Source organism: Phocoena phocoena, chromosome 3 (assembly GCF_963924675.1).
Source record: "Phocoena phocoena chromosome 3, mPhoPho1.1, whole genome shotgun sequence".
In the NCBI taxonomy this organism is placed as follows: Eukaryota; Metazoa; Chordata; class Mammalia; order Artiodactyla; family Phocoenidae; genus Phocoena; species Phocoena phocoena.
The window spans coordinates 58,375,747-58,401,282 of record NC_089221.1 but is presented as its reverse complement, the minus strand read 5'-3'; the positions used below and the strand labels follow the sequence as shown (position 1 = coordinate 58,401,282).

General features: G+C 38.4%; 1 protein-coding gene across 1 annotated transcript in view; it reads right to left on the bottom strand.

The window, feature by feature from the left end:
• Positions 1-25,536, bottom strand: part of LOC136121030 (rho guanine nucleotide exchange factor 28-like) — a 131,069-nt gene that overhangs the window by 54,487 nt on the left and 51,046 nt on the right. The window contains exons 14-18 of the mRNA XM_065874826.1: positions 23,169-23,416; positions 11,655-11,777; positions 10,333-10,450; positions 6,932-7,186; positions 5,298-5,374 (exon numbers count right to left, since the gene is read on the bottom strand). Of these exons, the coding sequence (XP_065730898.1) occupies positions 5,298-5,374; positions 6,932-7,186; positions 10,333-10,450; positions 11,655-11,777; positions 23,169-23,416 (821 nt within the window). The remainder of the gene's footprint in view (positions 1-5,297; positions 5,375-6,931; positions 7,187-10,332; positions 10,451-11,654; positions 11,778-23,168; positions 23,417-25,536) is intronic.

Below are 25,536 nucleotides of genomic sequence, written 5' to 3'. Positions count from 1 at the left end.
AAGCATCTTTTCTCATCACAATGCTATGAGGTTAGAAATCAATTACAGGGAAAAAAACCCGTAAAAACCACAAACATATGGAGGCTAAACAATACATTACTAAATAACCAAGGGATCACTGAAGAAATCAAAGAGGAAATCAAAAAATACCTAGAGACAAATGACAATGAAAACATGATGATCCAAAATCTACGGGATGCAGCAAAAGCAATTCTAAGAGGGAAGTTTATAGCAATACAAGCCTACCTCAAGAAACAAGAAACATCTCAAATAAACAATCTAACCTTACACCTAAAGGAACTAGAGAAAGAAGAACAAACAAAACCCAAAGTTAGTAGAAGGAAAGAAATCATAAAGATCAGAGCAGAAATAAATGAAATAGAAACAAAGAAAACAATAGCAAAGATCAATAAAACTAAAAGCTGATTCTTTGACAAGATAAACAAAATTGATAAACCATTAGCCAGACTCATCAAGAAAATGAGGAGAGGACTCAAATCAATAAAATTAGAAATGAAAAAGGAGAAGTTACAGCAGACATCACAGAAATACAAAGCATCCTAAGAGACTACTACAAGTAACTCTATGCCAATAAAATGGACAACCTGGAAGAAATGGACAAATTCTTAGAAAGGTATAACCTTCCAAGACTGAACAGGAAGAAACAGAAAATATGAACAGACCAATCACAAGTAATGAAATTGAAACTGTGATTAAAAGTCTTCCAACAAACAAAAGTCCAGGACCAGATGGCTTCACAAGTGAATTCTATCAAACATTTAGAGAAGAGCTAACATCCATCCTTCTCAAAGTCTTCCAAAAAATTGCAGAGGAAGGAACACTCCCAAACTCATTCTATGAGGCCTCCATCATCCCGATACCAAAACCAGACAAAGATACTACAAAAAAAGAAAATTACAAACCAATATCATGCATGAATATAGATACAAAAATCCTCAACAAAATACTAGCAAACAGAATCCAGCAACACATTAAAAGGATCATCCACCATGATCAAGTGGGATTTATCCCAGGGATGCAAGGATTCTTCAATATACACAAATCAATCAATGTGATACACCATATTAACAAACTGAAGAATAAAAACCATATGATCATCTCAATAGATGCAGAAAAAGCTTTTGACAAAATTCAACACCCATTTATGATAAAAACTCTCCAGAAAGTGGGCATAGGGGAACCTACCTCAACATAATAAAGGCCATAATAAAGGCCACAGCAAACATCATTCTCAATGGTGAAAGCATTTCCTCTAAGATCAGAAACAAGACAAGGATGTCCAACCTTGTCACTATCATTCAACACAGTTTTGGAAGTCCTAGCCACAGCAATCAGAGAAGAAAAAGGAATACAAATTGGAGAAGAAGAAGTAAAACTGTCACTGTTTGCAGATGACGTGATACTATACATAGAGAATCCTAGAGATGCCACCAGAAAACTACTAGAGCTAATCAATGAATTTGGTAAAGTTGTAGCATACAAAATTAATGCACAGAAATCTCTTGCATTCCTATACACTAATGATGAAAAATCTGAAAGAGAAATTAAGGAAACACTCCCAATTACCACTGCAACAAAAAGAATAAAATACGTAGGAATAAACCTACCTAGGGAGACAAAAGATCTGTATGCAGAAAACTACAAGATACTGATGAAAGAAATTAAAGGTGATACAAACAGATGGAGAGATATACCATGTTCTTGGATTGGAAGAATCAATATTTTAAAAATGCATATACTACCCAAAGCAATCTACAGATTCCATAAATCCCTATCAAATAACCAATGGCATTTTTTACAGAACTAGAACAAAAAATCTTAAAATTTGGATGGAGACACAAAAGACCCCAAATAGCCAAAGCAGTCTTGAGGGAAAAAAATGGAGCGAATCAGACTCCCTGACTTCAGACTATACTACAAAGCTACAGTAATGAAGACAATACGGTACTGGCACAAAAACAGAAATATACATCAATGGAACAGGATAGAAAGCCCAGAGATAAACCCACGCACCTATGGTCAACTATTCTATGACAAAGGAGGCAAGGATATACAATGGAGAAAAGACAGTCTCTTCAATAAGTGGTGCTAGGAAAACTGGACAGCTACATGTAAAAGAATGAAATTAAAACATTCCCTAACACCATACACAAAAATAAACTCAAAATGGATTACAGACCTAAATGTAAGACCGGATACTATAAAACTCTTAGAGGAAAACATAGGAAGAACACTCTTTGACCTAAATCACAGCAAGATCTTTTTTGATCCATCCCCTAGAGTAATGGAAATAAAAACAAAAATAAACAAATGGGACCTAATGAAACTTAAATGCTTTTGCAAAGCAAAGGAACTACAAACAAGACAAAAAGACAACCCTCAGAATGGGAGAAAATATTTGCAAATGAATCAATGGACAAAGGATTAATCTCTAAAATATATGAACAGCTCATGCAGTTCAATATTAAAAAAACAAACAACCCAATCCAAAGATGGGCAGAAGATCTAAATAGACATTTCTCCAAAGAAGACATACAGATGGCCAAGAAGCACATGAAAAGCTGCTCAACATCACTAATTATTAGAGAAATACAAATCAAAACTACAAGGAGGTATCACTTCACACCAGTGAGAATGGGCATCATCAGAAAATCTATAAACAACAAATGCTGGAGAGGGTGTGGAGAAAAGGGAACCCTCTTGCACTGTTGGTGGGAATGTAAATTGATACAGCCACTATGGAGAACAGTACAGAGGTTCCTTAAAAAACTAAAAATAGAACTACCATATGACCCAGCAATCCCACTACTGGGCATATACCCTGAGAAAACCATAATTCAAAAAGACACATGCACCCCAATGTTCATTACAGCACTATTTACAATAGCCAGGTTATGGAAGCAACCTAAATGCCCGTCGACAAATGAATGGATAAAGAAGATGTGGTACATATATAAAATTATTTATAATTTATGGCTGAATATTACTCATCCATAAAAAGGAATTAAATTGGGTCATTTGTAGAGATGTGGATGGATCTAGAGACTGTCATACAGAGTGAAGTCAGAAAGAGTAAAACAAATATTGTATATTAACGCATATGTGTGGAACCTAGAAAAATGGTACAGATGAACCTGTTTGCAGGGCAGAAATAGAGACACAGATGTAGAGAACAAATGTATAGACACCAAGTTGGGGGAAGTGACAGTGGCGGGGGCAGGTGTGATGAATTGGGAGATTGGGATTGACATGTATACACTAATATGTATAAAATGGATAACTGATAAGAACCTGCTGTATACAAAAATAAATAAAATAAAATTCAAAAATTCACAAAAAAAGGTATATAAGGCCCCTCCCCCCAAAAAAAAAGAGATCAGGTAAGAGGAACAGGTTCATATTTCAGGTCATATTTTAAGTTGAGCATCACAACTTGATCTGAATCCATTTGCACATTGTCCTAGAAAACAAGATAGCTGTCTTTTTTTTTTAAATTTATTTATTTATTTATTTTTGGCTGTGTTGGGTCTTCGTTTCTGTGCGAGGGCTTTCTCTAGTTGTGGCGAGCGGGGGCCACTCTTCATCACCGTGCGCAGGCCTCTCACTGTCGCGGCCTCTCTTGTTGCGGAGCACAGGCTCCAGATGCGCAGGCTCAGTAGTTGTGGCTCACGGGCCTAGTTGCTCCGTGGCATGTGGGATCTTCCCAGACCAGGGCTCGAACCCGTGTCCCCTGCATCGGCAGGCAGATTCTCAACCACTGCGCCATCAGGGAAGCCCGATAGCTGTCTTTTTGCTGTGTCGAATTTTTGATCCATCAGCAGGTCACCTGGCCTATACCACCCAAGAAGCAGGATTTGCTTCTCTTTCCGGTCTTAGTTTTTGAAGAAACCTTTGTTTATAAAAATGTGGTGTGAATTTGTTTTCTCTTTCAGCATGGCCCTCACCATCCCACAGGGCAAACAAAATGTTCCCACCTTCCTGCTTATTTTCTCTGTGTTCCTTCAGAGCATCCAAGATAATAGCAGAGACAGGTTGTTGGACAAATCAGTAGGTTGTCATGAAATAGGCAATATATACAGTTCAAATGGATCAGGGCCATGGAACTAGTTTAAGGCCTCTTGTTATCCTCTGGTGTAGCTCTGTGAAATAATCTCTGACCTTTATACAACTTGGCATCACTGTGTTGATGAGAGGCAACGTGCTGAACAGGGTGAAGAAGCCTACTGGGCCAACCTGACAAGATGGAGAGGCAGCTGAGACACTGCTCCAGCCTCTTCCTCCCCAGAATCTATCGCTGAGCAGGCATGCTTCTTTGTTTTCTCTGAACGGCATAACATAAACTTCCTTAAGCTCTGAATTTGCCAAAACCAGTTGGAACCGAGGATATCTGCTAATGGTACCCCAATATTCTATCAGTCAATGGATGATAAACACTAACATTGTAAAGAAGCACCATTATACCGCCCACATTGGTACTGCATCTTAGATTCTTTCCTATAACAGGGCCTGATGCTCCATGGTGCTGACAAGGGGTTGACTCATGACATCTTCCATCTTTAAGCGAGTCACTGTGGACAAGATGCTATATAAGAAATGCTATAAAATACTGGTTTTACTGCTAGTCTGAGTCTCACTCTGTGCTGGCAATGAGATAACAATAACACACTACAAAGGTAAGTGTTACATGAACAACCTTAGCATTAGTGGCCATTATGGGAGAATTAAGAAAGAACCGTCTTTACACTTTAGATACCAGGATGGTGTTCTCGTGTCTGGCAGAAGGAGCATCGTAACAGTTATGAATGGAGTTGGCAACTGGTACAGCAGGCACTGTCCAATGGGGATAGAGAAAGTGAGGTGTCAGAAGTGACTTGTTATTCCCAGCATTAACATGTGAGGTGCTGGGGAGTCAGGATTGCAGGGCGAGGGGGTTTCTGGAGGAAAGACCAAGATAGCCAGACAGCAGAGGGTCCCCTTGTGGGGTTTAGTGCAGTGCCTATCCACCAACCAGTATCAAAGTACTTCAATATTTTCACAACTGGTTAAATTGCTGCAACAGTGGACTACCAGTCCTAGTTGTGATAAATCAATGCATATCATGCTTGGTAAACCCAACTGGATCCTTGCTACCGAACACTGTAATCCCTAATAATGGGACGATACCACAGGCATGATCTTGCCAATGACCATTTAATTTCACTAGGAATTTCAGGCATTTTTCAAGGAGATGTGGGATTAAACCAATGAAAACATTCATCACACGGCCATATACTTACAACAGCTGCAAAGATGTACTTCTGGTCTTTTTCTTGTAAAAAGAGCAGCACATCAGTTAGAAGCAGAGCTAGGATATCTTCAAAGGAAAAATATTACTAGTATTAATGAAGCAAACCACAGTTCAAATGCCTTTATTAAAATTCTAATTTCATGTTTAAATAATTTAAATAAACATACTAAAAATAAATACTAACTTTTAGTCTAACTATAAAACCTTTATTAAAATGCCTGTATTATGATAGCTAAAGATATATTTTATAGATAACTCAGTAAGTAAGCTGTGTTTAAGTGCACGCTTGCGTGTGTCATGGTTGGTACAGCTAAATCTCCAGCAAAATTTAATGTTGCAGCCTTCCAAATGGAAGAAAAATATTCAATAAAAAACAAGGTTCTAATAGAACGGAGCAAGCCCTTACCTTTACAGCAAAAAAGTGCTTAATTAAAAATGTTTATGGGCAGCTTCTGCCTTGAATTACTATATATACTAATCTGCTATTTTGTTCCATCTGGATCTGAGGGAAGTGTGAGGTCCTACACCTCCCTTACATACTGTTCACAAGAACCCACCTTCACTATACCACTAACATTCTAACACAAAGTTACCCAGCTGTTCATTCCACAAAACAGATAAAGAGCAAATGACTTGGAGCAACAGGATCTACAGACTGCGGTTAATATTTTAGTTGTGGTTAATATTCTAAGTATGGTTCATGTTTAGTTGCAACACTGCAAGCTGCTGATCAATAAGGCCTTTGGTCATTTGTTGCAAGCACTACCAAAACTTGATAATCCTTCAGTGGGTAGCAACCTTGGAGTACCTGGAATTTAACCACCTCTTCCTCTCATTGCTTACCTAAGGAAGATACTAAGATGTATCAGAAACAAGAAGGTTGGGCCAGTGGTGCTTAACCCTGACTGCAGACTCACCTGGGTGCTTTGAGCATCCCTATGCCTGGGCTTCACCCCCAGACCAATAAAATCAGAACCTCTGGGAGAAGACTTGAGCATCAGTAAAAATTTTAAACTCCAGAGGCCATTCTAGGGTTTTAAATCCAGTGGCCAGTGTTGACAAAGCCTCGGACAAGGTGCTAGCTACAGAATCATTTCTTAAGGATCAGAATAAACTATTTTAGACTCTAACCAGATAAACAGGCAGGTTAATGCCTGATAGCAAACAGCACACCAATGTCCACGTGTATATTTATGCATTATATCATTCGGTCCCAAAGATGATGTTTAGAGCTCATTTTTCCCCTCAATGGTCTGAGCTCCTGGCTGGCTTGGCACACAACAGATTCTGAGTGTGTAGGCACATTTTCCAGGATAATATTTCCATGCCAACAATTAGCAGAATTCTCAGGTCCTTTGATTCAAACATCGCAAACTTGAAAACCCATGCAATACATAGGAAGCCTTTTGCTTGAGGCAGCAAACTTCCCCCTAAGGTTTGTAGCGTGGGCCACCTGTGCCTATGGAAGTTTTCATCTTGATCCTACAGGGGTCTTTCCACTGACCTAGGGTTTGTGTGTGGGCCTGCATCGCTGAACCAGTTTTCTTTGGAAAATCTGTCCTCTGTTAAATGAATAATGTGTGTGAACAAGAGGGAGAAATTGGTCTGTTAGAGCCACGGTACCTTTGAAACGACCCGTAGCGGTTTTCCAATAAACAAGGCCATCGTATAACAGGGTCCTTTCTTTACTCATCAGTGCCTGTTTCCTAAACACGTGGCCATTTTTAAGCTTGGTATATGTTTTGTTTTCAATCTTATTTAGGATCTCAAGCCATTTTTGTTTTTTCTCATATTCGCTGACTTTTAAATCCACAGCTGCAATCATGTCTTTAATTAAGCAAAGAGCTTTGCATAAGTCTTTCTGTTCTTCGGTGTTCTCTGCATGGGAAAAAGAAAGAACAGACACCATGAAATAAGCCAGAGCGCTAATAAGGAAGACGTTTTTTCTTTAGTTTTAAGTAAAGTTAAATACATCATCCAAATAGCAAAAATCCCAGAGCAAAAATATTGGATTAACTTCAAATATTCTATCATCACTCAGCACCCCTCCTCCCCAAAAGGATGGTTGAACTGTGTCATTAAGAAGATTTACTTATCAGATGCTTCAGCAGAAACACTGTGACAATATGATATCTGAATTCTAGAGACTGGTCTGACCTTCCTTCCTAGAGCAGTGAACGTGTCACATCCCAAGTTAGGCCTTCCTTCCACCTTCCCAGACACAGGTAATTAAGCAAACCCCACGTCTAGCTTCTTAGAACTTAACTGAGCTACAAGCCCAAGCTGGAGTCCTTTCCCAGAAGGGAGCTGCAGGGTGACTTGAATAGACCTCGGACTCATTTGCTTTCCTAGATCCCTCTCTCCCTAAAAAAATAACATTTAAAATTATAACTTACAACTGCATTGACATAAAGATATTAATAATATATATTAAAACATTTTTTCAACCTAAAAAAATGGGACCAAGGCACTGTGCAGAGTAGGTAACTCAGCCATGCTCACGCCAACAGAGTAGACGATCATCGAATCCAGCTGTTACTCTGAAATACTGGCCAAATCTCTTATCTCTAGATTATCTTAAGAAAAACTTCTGGAGAAGTTTCTGCAACAGCCTCCTGGAGCTCTAGATGAAACCAAATTTAGCTATTTTCTATATCTGATTTTAAAAAAAAACTAATTGATGTTTACTGAGGTGAATGGAACTGAAAGGGAAAGTTTCAGGAGGTCAGAAAATGCTAGGAGAGGAGAAAGAAAAACAACAGAGAAAATAAAAGATTCTCTAAGAGCCTAGAGCAGCAGAAATAAACACACAGAAATAGCAGTGAAATGGAATAAGAACAAGTCCTCCAAAGGGTCTAAACTTTCCAGGCTCTAAATGCCTCAAATAGGTACACGAGGGCTTTGTGAGAAAACCAAGGAATAGATCGTGACACCAATCATTAACAAGGAAGATTTTCTCATTGCCCATGAAAAGAATATACTTCATTTACTTCACTACTTTACTATACCTGCCACCCACCTAAGCAGCACTCCCCACCATGAAAAAAAAAAAAAAAAGATTCTTCTTTATAAAGAGCATATTTTAAATATAGGAACATTTAGTAGAGAAAATCAAAGTTGAATTACAAAGTGACTTAAAGTAAGGCCAAGAAAAGGTTCCGAGTCTTCTGACCTTCAGGAATAAATTACTGTCTTTTAACCGCTTGCAACTCAAAGTGCAGCAGCATTGGCCCCACCCGGGGGTCTTGTTAGAAATGCTTACCTTGGGTTCTACCCCAGACCTACTGAATCGGAGTCTGCATGTAAATGAGATCCCCAGGTGAGGGGTACTCCTAATGAAATTCTAAAAGCACTGCCATAAAGAGTCACATGAACCAATGTTCCCAGCAACTAGAGAGGTTGGAGAAGTCTGACCTAACTAAGGAGGCAGTGTTCGTTCCGCCACTATGACGTCTACGCCTGCAGAGCCGTAAGTCCCACTTCTCATTTCTGACACACAGCAGGCAATCACTGTGACGCATCCTACCTGGAATCTGGCATGGGATGATTCTTGGAGGAGCACTAGCTGGCCTAACACAGTCTGACAGATGTTAGTCTTTGAGTATTGTATTAAACTTAAGAAAGAGAAAATAACCATAATATAAACTAAAAGTCTTAATTTTGTTTTCATTCTTTAACTGAGAACAAAATTATGAGGCTTTTCTCTTTCTACTGTGCTTATATTTTATGTTAAATTATAGGAAGCGGGCTTCCCTGGTGGCGCAGTCGTTGAGAGTCCACCTGCTGATGCAGGGGGGGACATGGGTTCGTGCCCCGGTCCAGGATGATCCCACATGCCGCAGAGCGGCTGGGCCCGTGAGCCATGGCCACTGAGCCTGCGCGTCCAGAGCCTGTGTTCCGCAACGGGAGAGGCCACAACAGTGAGAGGCCCGTGTACCGCAAAAAAAAAAAAAAAAAAATTATAGGAAGCAATACAAATGGGACATAAGGAATGGATGCTACCATTCCTGCCTGAACTTAGGTCCTAATGTAACTAAAAAAAAAAAAAATGGAAAGACCAAATCATGCATTTCTATTCACCGAGACCCCTTCCAAAAAAAGGATGTTAAAAGTTGACTTTTTAGAGTGGGAATTTAAGATCTCATTACCACTTTCATGATCTCCAAGTCGGTTGGTCATAATAAAGATAATAAAAACAGCTCCCACTTATCAAGCACCTTGTTTATACCAGGCTGTGTACTGGGCACTTTCTGAGACAATCTCACTTAATCCTCACAACAATTCCATAAGATAAAGATTAGTATTCTCATTTGGTAGTGGAGAGAACTGAGGTTCATTTCATTACCTTGCCCAACTAATGAGCGGCAGAGCCAAGTATCTGCAACGGCCATGCAAGTTCACGCAAGGCCAAACCAAAGCCCTTGTTAACAGAAGACGCTACCATCCTAATAATTTACTCACGATCAATAAGCTAGCTTGAGGAACAGGCACTTTTATCTGTTCATTCATTGCACTGTTATATTTATTTATTGATAACCTATTCTGCACTAGGTATTGAATCTAGACCCCTCAAGGAGCTTATAGGCCAGCCATGTGCATTAACAGGTTCATAAAGGACATCCAGATGTTAGTCCTTGAACATGATGAATTGACAGGGTCAAAAATAGCTCCTTCATAAATCATTCTCAATCTAATAAATCACTGCTGGGAAGGTAATAGGAAGGTGAAGAAGAAGAGGTATTAAGGTCTGGATATGGGGAAAATACAGATGGGAAGGGTAGGGTCAAAGTATGAGGAAGTCTACTTGCTTTGGGCTGCTTGGAGGAATTCCGACTATTGGCCAAGTCACATTATGAAAGATAACTTTTCAAAATGGATCCAAATCCTAAGGCTTCACAGTTTTTCCATAATGAAAAATCTTTATGAATCAGGCCCCCACAAGCATCTAGAGCTGTTTACAACACCTCAGCTGTGTTTAAAACTGATGAAAGAGGCAAATGTTTAGCCCAGAAGTCATCGCTCACCCTTTGTGTACTGCAGTATCCTTTCCACCAAGACAGGGTACTTCGTGATGCGCTGAGTGACCAGCAGAATGCATTCTGGGATTCCTCGGCGTCGGGCCAAAAGATTACTATTTCGGAGCTTAAAAATATATATATATGTATATATTTTTAAATATTAATATACACAAACACTACCTCTATTTTCTTTTTAGGTAGGAATTTAATAATACAAAGAACCTGCAACAGTATAATTCTACTCAGACATAACATGCTGAATCACTCATTAAAACTTGATACATTGTCATTAAATTGTGTACTTTGAAATTAATTTCAATAACCCAACTCTCCAAGATTAAGAAGTTTCAAGTTACACTGATGTACTTAGAGTTAATTCCAAAAAGGAGCAGGTTTTAAGACTTATAAGTGCTAAGATTCATGAATAGCAGAAGTTTTGAAAACTACTCAGAAATCAAAGTCACACTTTGAACATGAGTTTGCAATTAACTGTTTGTTTTTCTAACAGGTTTTCCTCTACATTTGTTATTATTCATCGTAGCATTTAAGGTTCCTCTAATCCGGGTAACTTTTTTCTAAATATCTCAAAGGCTTATTTTCAAGTTCTCAACACACACGTATGTTTAAAAAAAAAAAAAAGGAGGAGAATCCAGTAGCATGCTTAAAATGGTAGATAAAAAATTAGAATCTATGAAACTCTAAAGGACAAATTTCTTCAATAAGTAAGTAGGATACCAAAACATTGGGATGGGAAGCATTCAATGTAAAGGCAATTTAAAAATCATAACCCCCCATGGATAATATATAAACCTTGGTCAGATCCTGATCCAATTTTATGAGCTAATGAGGGAAATTTGATTACTGGCCAGCTGTTTGAAGATATTAAAGAATTATTATGTATTTAAGTGGAATAATGCCACTGTAATTTTTAAAAGATATATTGTTCAGTGATACAAGTTATATATGAAATGATGTGCGTCACAGACTTGCTTCAAATTAATCCAGTGGGGGTGGGGTAGGTTCTTTATTTTTACTGTGGTTCTTCTGATTTATAACTTGTCAGGGCATGAAAAGCTTCACAGGATATTACAAAGGTGCTCAGAAGTATGGAGAACATGGCTTCACAAATATAAATACAATAGTAAGTGATTTGGGAGAAATATTTTACTAACACAGAAAAAGAGGCTTTCTATCTTTGCCACAAACCTATCACTTCCTTCTTCCCTGAAAAACAGTACCTAGATGTGAAACTTGGTTAGATCACCTAAAAAACAAGTATGAACTTCAGGCTGGCTTACCATTTTGTAACAGAGTTTTAAAATACTTGCCTTAATAAAATTCTGAAACTTTTTATTCTGCTGGAGTTCTTTAAAGAGGCTAACAGCCTCCTTGTGATGGCTACAGAATTCCCCATATATTTTCTTCATTTTATTTGCATTTTCTTCTGAAAACTGAGAAGAAAAACATTTCAATGATGGTTTATAAATTTAGTCAGTCCTAAACACTAAAAAGAACATGCAATTTTCATATATTTCAGTACATTCTTTGCAAATAAAGAATAAACATCCAGGAATTTCTGACCACAATCACTTCTCTTTCCCAGATACTTTTAAAATTAAAGTAAGAGGAAGTAGTCAAGAGGTAAGAGGAAGACATCAACCTAATGTGATTATATCATATTGAACTAACTCAACTATCAATAGCCCAGTGAAAAACATTTGATATCTTCTATTTTTGTGTGTTTATGCAACTTCATAATTTCAATTTATAGTTTTAATACTTTTATAGATTGAAGGGTATGGGGCACATTTGGGGATCCTCAGGAAGGTTGACATTTACATTGGGTAACTGATCATGTCCATGAACTCAGTCTTCGTTGGGAATTTAATTTTTGTCATCACAAATGGATCAACAGGCAGGTTATCATTAGCCAAGATGACAGAGAAAGATGAGTAACCAGAAGGCCAATTTATTAACTGATGGACAGAAGTAGAGATGTGGGCTGGATATTTCAATAACCTTGACCTGCAGAAAAATCTCTGTAGAAAAATCTACATGGGAACAACTTAGCATCATAGGGTGGTATGGAGAGAATCAGCTGAATAATTTGAATGCCAACGTTTCAGACTCTGGTGACACTAGGTATACATGTGGGTGTTGAAGATCACTGTAACAGAAACCAGAACACACCTACACCTCCTTAGAAAGTACTTAAAATGTACATCCCTATCACTGGTCTTTCCAACTTTGCTCACAGTTTTATCTATGCTTGAGGCCAATACATCTTACGAGATGATCCTTAAACCACCAACAATAATATATAGGTATAAATTTAACAAAACATACACAGGCCTTGCGTGCTGAAAACTACACAATGCTAATGAAAGAAATCAAATAAGATTTAAATAAATATACCATGTTCATAGATTGGAAGACTCAACATAGTAAAGGTGTCAATTTCCCCCAAATTAATGTACAGGCTTAATGCAATTCTTATCAAATCTCAGCAAGTGTCTGTACATATAGACAAGATTATTCTAGAATTTATATCAAAAGGTAAAGAAACTAGGATAAAAACAATTTTGGAAAAGAAGAATAAAGTGAAAGAACTCAGTCTAGACAATTTCAAGATTTATTCTGTAACTACTGTAATTATGACTATGGAAGGATACACATAGATCAATGGAACAAAATAGGAACCCAAAATGCCCAACAGTTTTTGACAGAAGGCAAAAGTAATTTATTGGAGGAAGGATAGCCCTTTCAACAAATGATATTGGAGCAGCTGAACATCCACAGGTCAAAAAATAATAATAATAACCTTGACCAAAGTCTCATATTTTATACAAAAAGTAACTCCAAATGGATCACAGACCTAAATATAAAACATAAAACTATAAAACTTTTAGAAAAAAAAAAAAAGGAGAAAATCTTTGGGATCTCAGGCTAGACAAAGAGGTCTTAGACTTGAAATCAAAAGCATGATCCTTAAAATATGAGGGAGTCCAGGAAAAACTTTGACCTGCGTAAGAGGCAAGAGACCATTGTTTCAAGGTGTGCGAGGAGAGGGGATTCATAGCACTGCCTAAATGAGCTTCAGAGACAGGCGCGAGCCGCGGCTATCAGCGTGGACACCAGAGACTGCCATGAAACGCTAAGGCTGCTGCTGCCGCCACCAAGAAGCCTGTGTGCAAGCACAGGTCACTATCCACACCTCCCCTCCTGGGAGCCTGTGCAGCCCGCCACTGCCAGGGTCCCGTGATCCAGGGACAACTTCCCTGGGAGAACGCAAGGCGCGCCTCAGGCTGCTGCAACATCACGCTGACCTCTGCTGCTGCAGGCTCGCCCCACATTCCGTACTCCTCCCTCCCCCCGGCCTGAGGGAGCCAGAGCCAGCTAATCAGCTGCTCCTTTAATTCCCTCCTGTCTGGGCAAAGAACAGACGCCAGAGGGTGACCTACACGCAGAGGAGGGGCCAAATCTGAAGCTGAATCCAGGGAGCTGTGCGAACAAAGAAGAGAAAGGGAAATCTCTCCCAGCAGCCTCAGGAGCAGCGGATTAAATCTCCACAACTGGATGTACCCTGCATCTGTGGAATACCTGAATAGACAACGAATCATCCCAAATTGAGGAGGTGGACTTTGGGAGCAACTGTAGACATGGGGTTTGCTGTATGGGACTGACTAGATTCTGATTTTTATGTTTACCTTAGTATAGTTTTTAGTGCTTGTTATCATTGGTGGATTTGTTTATTGGTTTGGTTGCTCTGTTCTTTTTTTTTTAATTTTTTTATTTTAATACCTTTTTTTTTCTTGCTTGCTTGCTTTTTTTCCTCCCCTTTCTTCTGAACCGTGTGGCTGACAGGGTCTTTGTGCTCTGGCTGGATGTCAGGCCTGAGCATCTGAGGTGGGAGAGCTGAGTTCAGGACACTGGACCACCAGAGACCTCCAGGCCTCACGTAATATCAATCAGCGAGAGCTCTCCCAGAGATCTTGATCTCAACGCTAAGACCCAGCTCCACTCAACGACCAGCAAGCTCCAGTGCTGGACACCCCATGCCAAACAACTAGCAAGACAGGAACACAACCCCACCCGTTAGCAGAGAGGCTGCCTAAAATCATAAGTTCACAGACACTCCAAAACACACCACCAGATACGGTCCTGTCCACCAGAAAGACAAGATCCAGCCTCACCCACCAGAACACAGGCACCAGGCCCCTCCACCAGGAAGCCTACACAACCCACTGAACCAACCTTACCCACTGGGGGCAGACACCAAAAACAATAGGAACTACGAAACTGCAGCCTGCAAAAATGAGACCCCCACAAAGAAAGTTAAGCAAAATAAGAAGACAGAGAAATACACAGCAGATGAAGGAGCAAAGTAAAACCTCACCAGACCAAACAAATGAAGAGGAAATAGGCAGTCTACCTGAAAAAGAATTCAGAGTAATGATAGTAAAGATGATCCAAAATCTTGGAAATAGAATGGAGAAAATACAAGAAATGCTTAACAAGGGCCTAGAAGAACTAGAGAGCAAACAAACAATGATGAACAATACAATAAATGAAATTAAAAATTCTCTAGAAGGAATCAATAGCAGAATAACTGAGGCAGAAGAACGGATAAGTGACCTGGAAGCTAAAATAGTGGAAATAACTACCACAGAGCAGAATAAAGAAAAAAGAATGAAAAGAACTGAGGATAGTCTCAGAGACCCCTGGGACAACATCAAATGCACCAACATTTGAATTAGAGGGGTCCCAGAAGAAGAAGAGAAAAAGAAAGGGACTGAGAAAATATTTCAAGAGATTATAGTTGAAAATTTCCCTAACATGGGAAAGGAAATAGTCAATCAAGTCCAGGAAGCACAGAGAGTCCCATACAGGATAAATCCAAGGAGAAACACCTCGAGACACATATTAATCAAACTATCAAAAATTAAACACAAAGAAAAAATATTAAAAGCAGCAAGGGAAAAGCAACAAATAACATACAAGGGAATCCCCATAAGGTTAATAGCTGATCTTTCAGCAGAAACTCTGCAGGCCAGAAGGGAGTGGCAGGACATATTAAAAGTGATTAAAGGGAAAAACCTACAACCAAGATTACCCAGCAAGGATCTCATTCAGATTTGACGGGGAAATTAAAATCTTTACAGACAAGCAAAAGCTAAGAGAATTCAGCACCACCAAACCAGCTTTACAATAAATGCTAAAGGAACTTCCCTAGGCAGGAAATACAAGGGAAGAAAAAGACCTACAATAACAAACCCAAAACAATTAAGATAATGGTAATAGGAACATACATATCGATAACTACGTTAAATGTAAATGGATTAAATGCCCCAACCAAAAGACATAGACCGGCTGAATGGATACAAAAACAAGACCCATATATATGCTGTCTACAAGAGACCCACTTCAGACCTAGGGACACATACAGACTGAAAGTGAGGGGATGGAAAAAGATATTCCATGCAAATAGAAATCAAAAGAAGGCTGAAGTAGCAATTTTCATATCAGACAAAATATACTTTAAAATAAAGACTATTACAAGAGTCAAAAAAGGACACTACATAATGATCAAGGGATCAATCCAAGACGAAGATATAACAATTTTAAATACTTATGCACCCACCATAGGAGCACCTCAATACATAAGGCAAATGCTAAAAGCCAAAAAAGGGGAAATCGATAGTAACACGGTCATAGTAGGGGACTTTAACACCCCACTTTCACCAATGGGCAGATCATCCAAAATGAAAATAAATAAGGAAACATAAGCTTTAAATGACACATTAAACAAGATGGACATATTCATATTTAAGGACATTCCATCCAAAAACAACAGAATACACTTTCTTCTCAAGTGCTCATGGAACATTCTCCAGGATAGATCATATCTTGGGTCACAAATCAAGCCTTGGTAAATTTAAGAAAATTGAAATCGTATCAAGTATCTTTTCTGACCACAACGCTATGAGACTAGATATCAATTACAGGAAAAAAACTGTAAAAAATACAAACACATGGAGGCTAAACAATACACTACTTAATAACGAAGATATCACTGAAGAAATCAAAGAGGAAATCAAAAAGTACCTAGAAACAAATGACAATGAAAACACGACAACCCAGAATCTATAGGATGCAGCAAAAGCAGTTCTAAGAGGGAAGTTTATAGCAATACAATCCTACTTCAAGAAACAAGAAACATCTCAAATAAACAACCTAACCTTACACCTAAAGCAATTAAAGAACAAATAAAACCCCCCAAAATTGGCAGAAGGAAAGAAATCATAAAAATCGTATCAGAAATAAATGAAAAAGAAATGAAGGAAACAATAGCAAAGATCAATAAGAGTAAAAGCTGGTTCTTTGACAAGATAAACAAAATTGATAAACCATTAGCCAGACTCATCAAGAAAAAAAGGGAAAAGACTTATATCAACAGAATTAGAAATGAAAAGGGAGAAGTAACAACGGACACTGCAGAAATACAAAAGATCACGAGAGATTACTACAAGCCACTAAATGCCAATAAAATGGACAACTTGGAAGTAATGGACAAATTCTTAGAAAAGCACAACATCTGAGACTGAACCAGGAAGAAATAGAAGATATAAACAGTCCAATCACAAGCACTGAAATTGAAACTGTGATTAAAAATCTTCCAACAAACAAAGCCCAGGACCAGATGGCTTCCCAGGCGAATTCTATCAAACATTCAGAGAAGAGCTAACACCTATCCTTCTCAAACTCTTCCAAAATATAGCAGAGGGAGAAACGCTCCCAAACTCATTCTATGAGGCCACCATCAACCTGATACCAAAACCAAAGCTGTCACAAAGAAAGAAAACTACAGGCCAATATCACTGATGAACACAGATGCAAAAATCCTCAACAAAATACTAGCAAACAGAATCCAGCAGCACATTAAAAGGATCAAACACCATGATCAACTGGGGATTATCCCAGGAATGCAAGGATTCTTCAATATATGCAAATCAATCAATGTGATACACCATATTAAGAACCTGAAGGATAAAAGTCATATGATAATCTCAATAGATGCAGAAAAAGCTTTTGACAAAATTCAATACCCATTTAGGATAAAAACCCTCCAGAAAGTAGGCATACAGGGAACTTATGTCAACATAATAAAGGCCATATATGACAAACCCACAGCCAACATTGTCCTCAATGGTGAAAAACTGAAACCACTTTTACTAAGATAAGGAACAAGACAAGGTTCCCCACTCTCACCACTATTATTCAACATAGTTTTGGAAGCTTTAGCCACAGCAATCAGAGAAGAAAAAGAAATAAAAGGAATCCAAATCAGAAAAGAAGAAGTAAAACTGTCACTGTTTGCAGATGACATGATACTATACATAGAGAATCCTAACGATGCTACCAGAAAATGACTAGAGCTAATCAATGAATTTGGTAATGTAGCAGGATACAAAATTAATGCACAGAAATCTCTTACATTCCTATAAAGTAATGATGAAAAATCTGAAAGAGAAATTAAGGAAACATTCCCATTTATCACTGCAACAAAAAGAATAAAATACCTAGGAATAAACCTATCTAAGGAGACAAAAGACCTGTATGCAGAAAACTATAAGACACTGATGAAAGAAATTAAAGATGATACAAACAGATGGAGAGATATACCATGTTCTTGGATTGGAAGAATCAATACTGTGAAAATGACTATACTACCCAAAGCAATCTACAGATTCAATGCAATCCCTATCAAACTACCAATGGCATTTTTCACAGAACTAGAACAAAAAATATCACAATTTGTATGGAAACACAAAGGACCCCGAATAGCCAAAACAATCTTGAGAAAGAAAAACGGAGCTGGAGGAATCAGGCTCTCTGACTTCAGACTATACTACAAAGCTACAGTAATCAAGACAGCATTGTACTGGCACCAAAACAGAAATACAGATCAATGGAACAGGAGAGAAAGCCCAGAAATAAACCCACACACATATGGTCACCTTATCTTTGATAAAGGAGGCAAGAATATACAATGGAGAAAAGACAGTCTCTTCAATAAGTGGTGCTGGGAAAACTGAACAGCTACATGTAAAAGAATGAAATTAGAACACTCCCTAACACCATACACAAAAATAAACTCAAAATGGATTAAAGACCTAAATGTAAGGCCAAGCACTATCAAACTCTTAGAGGAAAACATAGGCAGAACACTCTATGACATAAGTCACAGCAATATCCTTTGTGACCCACCTCCTAGAGAAATGGAAATAAAAATAAATATAAACAGGGCTTCCCTGGTGGCGCAGTGGTTGAGAGTTCGCCTGCTGATGCAGGAGACATGGGTTCATGTCCCGGTCCGGGAAGATCCCACATGCCGCGGAGCGGCTAGGCCCGTGAGCCATGGCCGCTGAGCCTGTGCATCCAGAGCCTGTGCTCTGCAACGGGAGAGGCCACAACAGTGAGAGGCCCGCGTACTGCAAAAAATATAATAATAATAAAATAAAATAAAATAAACAAATGGGACCTAATGAAACTTAAAAGCTTTTGCACAGCAAAGGAAACCATAAACAAGACGAAAAGACAACCCTCAGAATGCGAGAAAATATTTGCAAATGAAGCAACTGAAAAAGGATTAATCTCTTCAAAATATACAAGCAGCTCATGAAGCTCAATATCAAAAAAAACAAACAACCCAATCCAAAAATGGGCAAAGACCTAAACAGACATTTCTCCAAAGAAGGTATACAGATTGCCAACAAACACATCAAAGGATGCTCAACATCACTAGTCATTAGCGAAATGTAAATCAAAACTACAATGAGGTATCACCTCACACCAGTCAGAATGGACATCATCAAAAAATCTACAAACAATAAATGCTGGAGAGGGTGTGGAGAAAAGGGAATCCTCTTGCACTGTTGGTGGGAATGTAAATTGATACAGCCACTATGGAGAACAGTATGGAGGTTCCCTATAAAACTAAAAACAGAACTACCCTACAACCCAGCAATCCCACTACTGGGCATATATCCTGAGAAAACCATAATTTAAAAAGAATCATGTACCACAATGTTCATTGCAGCACTATTTACAATAGCCAGGATATGGAAGCAACCTAAGTGTCCACTGACAGATGAATGGATAAAGAAGATGTGACATATATATACAATGGAATATTACTCAGCCATAAAAAGAAACGAATTGAGTTATTTGGAGCAAGATGGACGGACCTAGATTCTTTCATACAAAGTGAAAATAAGTCCGAAAGAGAAAAACAAATACCGTATGCTGACACATATATATGGAATCTAAAAAAAAAAAAAAAAAAAGTGGTTCTGAAGAACCTAGGGGCAGGACAGAAACAAAGACGCAGATGTAGAGAATGGACTTGAGGATACGGGAAGGGGGAAGGGTAAGCTGGGACAAAGTGAGAGAGTGGCACTGACATATACACACTACCAAATGTAAACTAGATAGTGGGAAGCAGCTGCATAGCACAGAGAGATCAGCTCGGTGCTTTGTGGCCACCTAGAGGGGTGGTATAGGGAGAGTGGGAGGGAGAGAGACGCAAGAGGGAGGAGATATGGTGATATATGTATATGTATAGCTGATTCACTTTGTTATACAGCAGAAACTAACACACCATTGTAAAGCAACTATACTCCAATAAAGATGTTAAAAAATAAAATAAAATAAAATGAAAGATACCTCATTAACATAGCAAATGACACTTTTTATCACTCAGCACTTAGAAAATTCAAAAGAGCTTTAAGAGTTCTGTGCCTATGGAATAAAAAAAAATGGCTCTGATGAACCTAGGGGCAGGACAGGAATAAAGATGCAGACGTAGAGAATGGACTTGAGGACACGGGGAGGGGGAAAGGTAAGCTGGGACGAAGTGAGAGAGCAGCATTGACATATATACACTACGAAATGTAAAATAGATAGTGGGAAGCAGCTGCATAGCACAGGGAGGTCAGCTCTGGGCTTTGTGACCACCTAGAGGGGTGGCATAGTGAGGGTGGGAGGGAGACACAAGAGGGCAGGGATATGGGGATATATGTATATGTATAGCTGATTCACTTTGTTATACAGCAGAAACTAACACAACATCGTAAAGCAATTATACTCCAATAAAGATGTTAATAAATAAATAAACTGTGGTACATTCATACTCTGGTATACAACTCAACAATAAAAAGGAATGAACTACTGACATACACAGCCATCTAGATGATGCAGAGAATTGTACTGAGTGAAAAAAAGCCAATCCAAAAGGGACATGCTGTGTATATAATCTATCTAACATGTATGTAATTTATATAACTGGATTGAAATGACAAAATTATAGAAAGAACAGATTAGTGACTGCCAGCAGTTGGGGACAGGAGGGAAGTAGGTGTGGCTATAAAATGGCCAGATGAGGAATCCTCATTGTGATAGGAATGTTCTGGCGTTTTGCTGTATCCCTATCAGTATCCTGGTTGTGGTACTGTATTATGGCTCTGTAAGATATTACCATTGGGGAAAAAATAATTTTAAAATGCTACCCCCCTGACCCAATCCTATCAAACAACACACTAGGGGTTGGGAGCACAGAATACCTCGTTCTTAACAAGCTTTAGGAGATTCCTATGTACCTGAAATTGGAAAACCACTGCTATATATCAAGTACGTTCCACATGTTCACAACTTCTCACCAACACTGCAAGTTCCCACTGATTAAATTACCATCATATTCCAGCCCAGCCTCCTGAGATCTATGGAGTCCCCGAGGTTGGAGTGTGGGATTTCCCCAGACTCTCTCATACATCCTTCAACAGCTTGCTCGCCCCCTGCTCCTACAGAGTGCCACTCCCACAGCCATTGTCTGAGGACTTTGCTAATATATTCTTCAGGAGATAACTTTATTTACATAGTATTGGAAGGAAGCCCTTGCCATACCCACTAAGCATGTCCACCAACAGGAACACAAAAGCAGACTTAATCCTTCTCTCTGAACACTGAAGATTTTCCTTTTCATCCAAAAGACCACCAGGCTCACCCTGTGTAATAGCCAATTTCCCAAAACTTGTCCTCAAATTCCATAAAATTAAATAAAAAATATATCTGGTAAAGATGTGAAATTTTTGTTAACTACGAAAGTGACACAAGAACGAAAAAATGTTTTCAATGATTAGAATTAAAAGTCACGATTGCCTGTAACAAGGAAAGAGAGATTATGCAAATACTTTCAAATGATAAAATAATCTCCCACTTCATTTTTGAATGCACTCACTCGGATTCAAGTTCACCAAGACACAATCAGACATTTTTATTCAAACTGTCTTCCCAAGCACTTTACGCTCTCTTAACCTGGCACTGTATGTGTTTCAGGTGAATTATGAAGACGGAACAGGTCTAGGACTTTAAAGATAATATGCAAAGCAGATAGTGCTTTGATTAGAAACTTATTACTAGTGTGGATTTTTACATTGTTAGACATGAGGAAGAAGATTTTGGGCAATTGTCAGGATTCTTTTTGTGTATTAAAAATATTCGTATTTAAGCATGTTTAACGTATAGACCAACAGCTAAACTGAACCGGTGTGTGTGACAGGGTGAAACTGATACAAAATTAATATTTTGGAGGGGGCATTTTGGCGTCTACTTAGAGAACGCCAAACTAAAGTAATTAGCGATAGATCTCCATGCCTTTCCTCAAATGCTGTAAGTGACCGCAAAACATAGCATTGGAGTGAATTCCTGGTGTGTTTTTCCCAAGTGACCCCTTCATTCAATAAACACTTATAGTACCAAGCACTGTTCTAGGTGTTGAAATACAGTGGTAACCGAAGAGACAAGACTCCCTGCCTCACTGGGACTTACAGACTAGTGATGTTAGAAAGCCTCCCCAGAATGTCACTGTGGATATCACAAAGATATATTCTTAACTCAGATCCCAGCTATGCCACTTATGAGATGTGTGACCTTGAGAACGTCATTACTTCTCCATGCCTCAGTTTTAGGGAAAATAAATACTTGCCTCACTGTGTTGTGATGGTTAAGTGAGGTAATATAATGGAAGTACCTTGAAAGTCCCTGCCATGTTAAGGCTGCGGGATACATGTTATTTAACTTCTGTATTAGCATGTTTTAAATGCAGAGCCTCTTTCAGAGAGATCGGGGACCAATACAAATTGTCAAAAGTAAGGTGTTTTTGTTTTTTTTTTTTTAACTAGGAGAGTGGCACAGCCCATTCTCACTGATGCTTCAAACATCCCAAGCACCTAAAAAGTGCCTCCTTTGAGTGAGATTTGCTTGTCTTATCCCCCAGGCATGAACGCCAGGGCTTTCATGATAATAGATCTGCCTCACTCTTCCGAAAATTAGGCAGCACTTATCTTGGAGATATCGGTGAGACTATCACGGGCCACTCAGGAAGGCATGTTACTAGAGAGCCCATCATATCAAGAAGTCTAAGCAGGGAATTCCTTGGTGGTCTAGTGATTAGGACTCCACGCTTTCACTGCAGAGGGCAAGGGTTCAGGCCCTGCTTGGGGAACTAAGATCCTGCAAGCCGCACAGCGCGGCAAAAAAAAAAAAAAAAAAAGTCTAAGTAAATTTTCTCCAGCCAAGTCCTGTGACACACAGAAGAGTCACTGGCTATTAAAAACTCTCAGACATCAGTCATACACACCAACATCAAATAAAAGACAACCAGCTAAACCCATCTGTCAATAATCATAATGAAATCAATTCCAGTTCTCTGCAGGCTTTGAATACTCTAGACAGTCTGCATACCTTTAGGCTTTGAGGTTTTAAGACCTTTAAACCTTTCTCACCTGTTGTACTAGAATATCTCCGATTCGGTTGATGACGAAATTCCTGTCGTTGCCAATACAGGATTCTTGCCTTCGCTCCTTCATACTATAGAAGAAATGCCTGTGGATTTCAAGTAACTCATCTAAACAGGGGAAGATTTTATCCACAGTGCTGTGGTCAAGCTGCAGCTCCTCCTTCATCCCTTTCCTGAAGATCTCAGACATGATGAACAGGGTCTGGATGTGATGCATTTCTGTCTGCATTAGCTCTGAAAGAGGTGAGCAAAAACAAGCTTTAAAAAAACAAGTGTCCTCTGATGTTACCTAGACTTACTGTGGTGATCATTTTACAATATAGACAATTATCATTAAGTTGTACACCTGAAACTAATATAATGTTGTATGTCAATTATACCTCAATTTTTAAAAAAGTATCCCTACTGACCTAAATTAGTAGCTAAACACTGTATGTTACACAAATAAAAAAAAAAAAGAGGGAATGTTTAGGAATAATAATGTTCTTCTACTGTTGAAGTCAGCATTAATTAAACATTTAATGTAAGCTCAAAATATTAAACTATTCTCTTTTTTCCAGACATTATATGAGGATATGTATAAGTCAAGTCCAAGATGTAAGAATCCAATGTAACAAACTTTCGTAATATAACCAGCTAACATCTTTAGGTATCTTCAGTTGGGCACCAGGTTTTATTTTCCCCTGAATGCTCTATAAAATGTAACTTAGTTCACCTCTTTTCTTTCTTTTTCCTTCTTTCATTTTTTTTTTTGTGTGTTTTGTATTGAGTAGGAGCACAATTAATTTGGTGAATTATGTTGAATTAACTATAATAAAGTTCCTCAATGCATACAACAGTAGGTCCTTTCTATTATTGGATCTGTCTCTGAAATTCCATTTTCTCCAGGAGAAAACAATGTGTCATGATCAAGGGACATCATCAAGAGAGTGAAAAGACAACCCCTACAATGGGAGAAAATATTTGCAAATCATGTATTTGATAACGGACTTGAGGTCCAGAATATATAAAGAACTCTTATGACTCAACAACAACAAAAAACCCACTTCAAAATAGGCCAAAGATTTGAATAGATGTTTCTCTAAAGAGATATACCAATAGCCGATGTGCACATGAAAAGATGCACAACATCATCAGCCATCAGGGAAATACAAACCAAAACCACAATGAAACACCACTTTACACACACTACAATAACTGTCGGTTAAAGGATGAACAATAAAGAAGCCTTGGTAAGATGTGGAGAAATTGAAACCCTCATACATTACTGGTGTGAATGTAAAATGGTACAGCTGCTTTGGAAAACAGGCAGTTCTTCAAAAGGTTAAACATAAAGTACGATGTGACCCCCAAAGCGGGAACAACCCAAAATGACCATCAAGTCATGATTAGATGAGCAAAGTGTGGTATATCTATACAATGAAATATTACTCAGCCACAAAAAGAAATAGAGTGCTGATTTCTATTACAGCATGGATGAACCTTGAAGACAATATGTTAAGTGAAAGAAGCCAGGCCCCAAACACTAAATATTGTAATGTTCATAGGGACATACTCGTAGGGACAGAAAGTAGATTAGTGGTTGCCAGGTACTGGTGGGAGGGGACAAAGGGGAGTGACTGCTAATGGGCACAGGGTTTCTTTCTGGAGTGATGAAAATGCTCTGGAATTAAACAGTGGTTGATGGTTGCACAACTTTATAAATATACTAAAACTTTACAAATATACACAGTATAGATTATGCACTGTAAAGGGGTGACTTTTATATCTCAATGTTTTGTGACTATATCTCAATTTTAAAAATGCATCATGAGAGAAAACAATAATTCACAATTTGTAGGAGCATCAGAAGTACAAGTTCTAGGTTAATGAGTATTTCCAAACTCATGTTTTGAAAAAGAACACAAAACATCAGCCATGGAGGGTAAACAAATCTACACGTAGCTTTGTTTATCATTTTATCATAAACAAAACTCTAATTGGGAACTGACTAACTTTAAATTATTATTATTAATTACTGTATCCTACCATATTTTTAATACCTACTCCATACTAAGCATCTACCATATCCGTTAATCCATTTATCTATTATGACCCCCAAAATAGGAATCATGTTCCTTATCTTTAAAAGAGAGACGTGAAGAAGAGAGGTGAAGGATTTTCCCTAGAACACAAGACTTTCTGACCCTGAGGCCAGACCGTGAACTACACGACATGATAATTCATCCCACATGGGTGAGATTATTTTTAATAATATATGAAATCAAGAAATAAATGAAGAAAAATTACAGTATCATATAAATTAAGTGAGACATACTAAAGGGGACAGCATCACTCTTTCCAAGGTAGCTCCC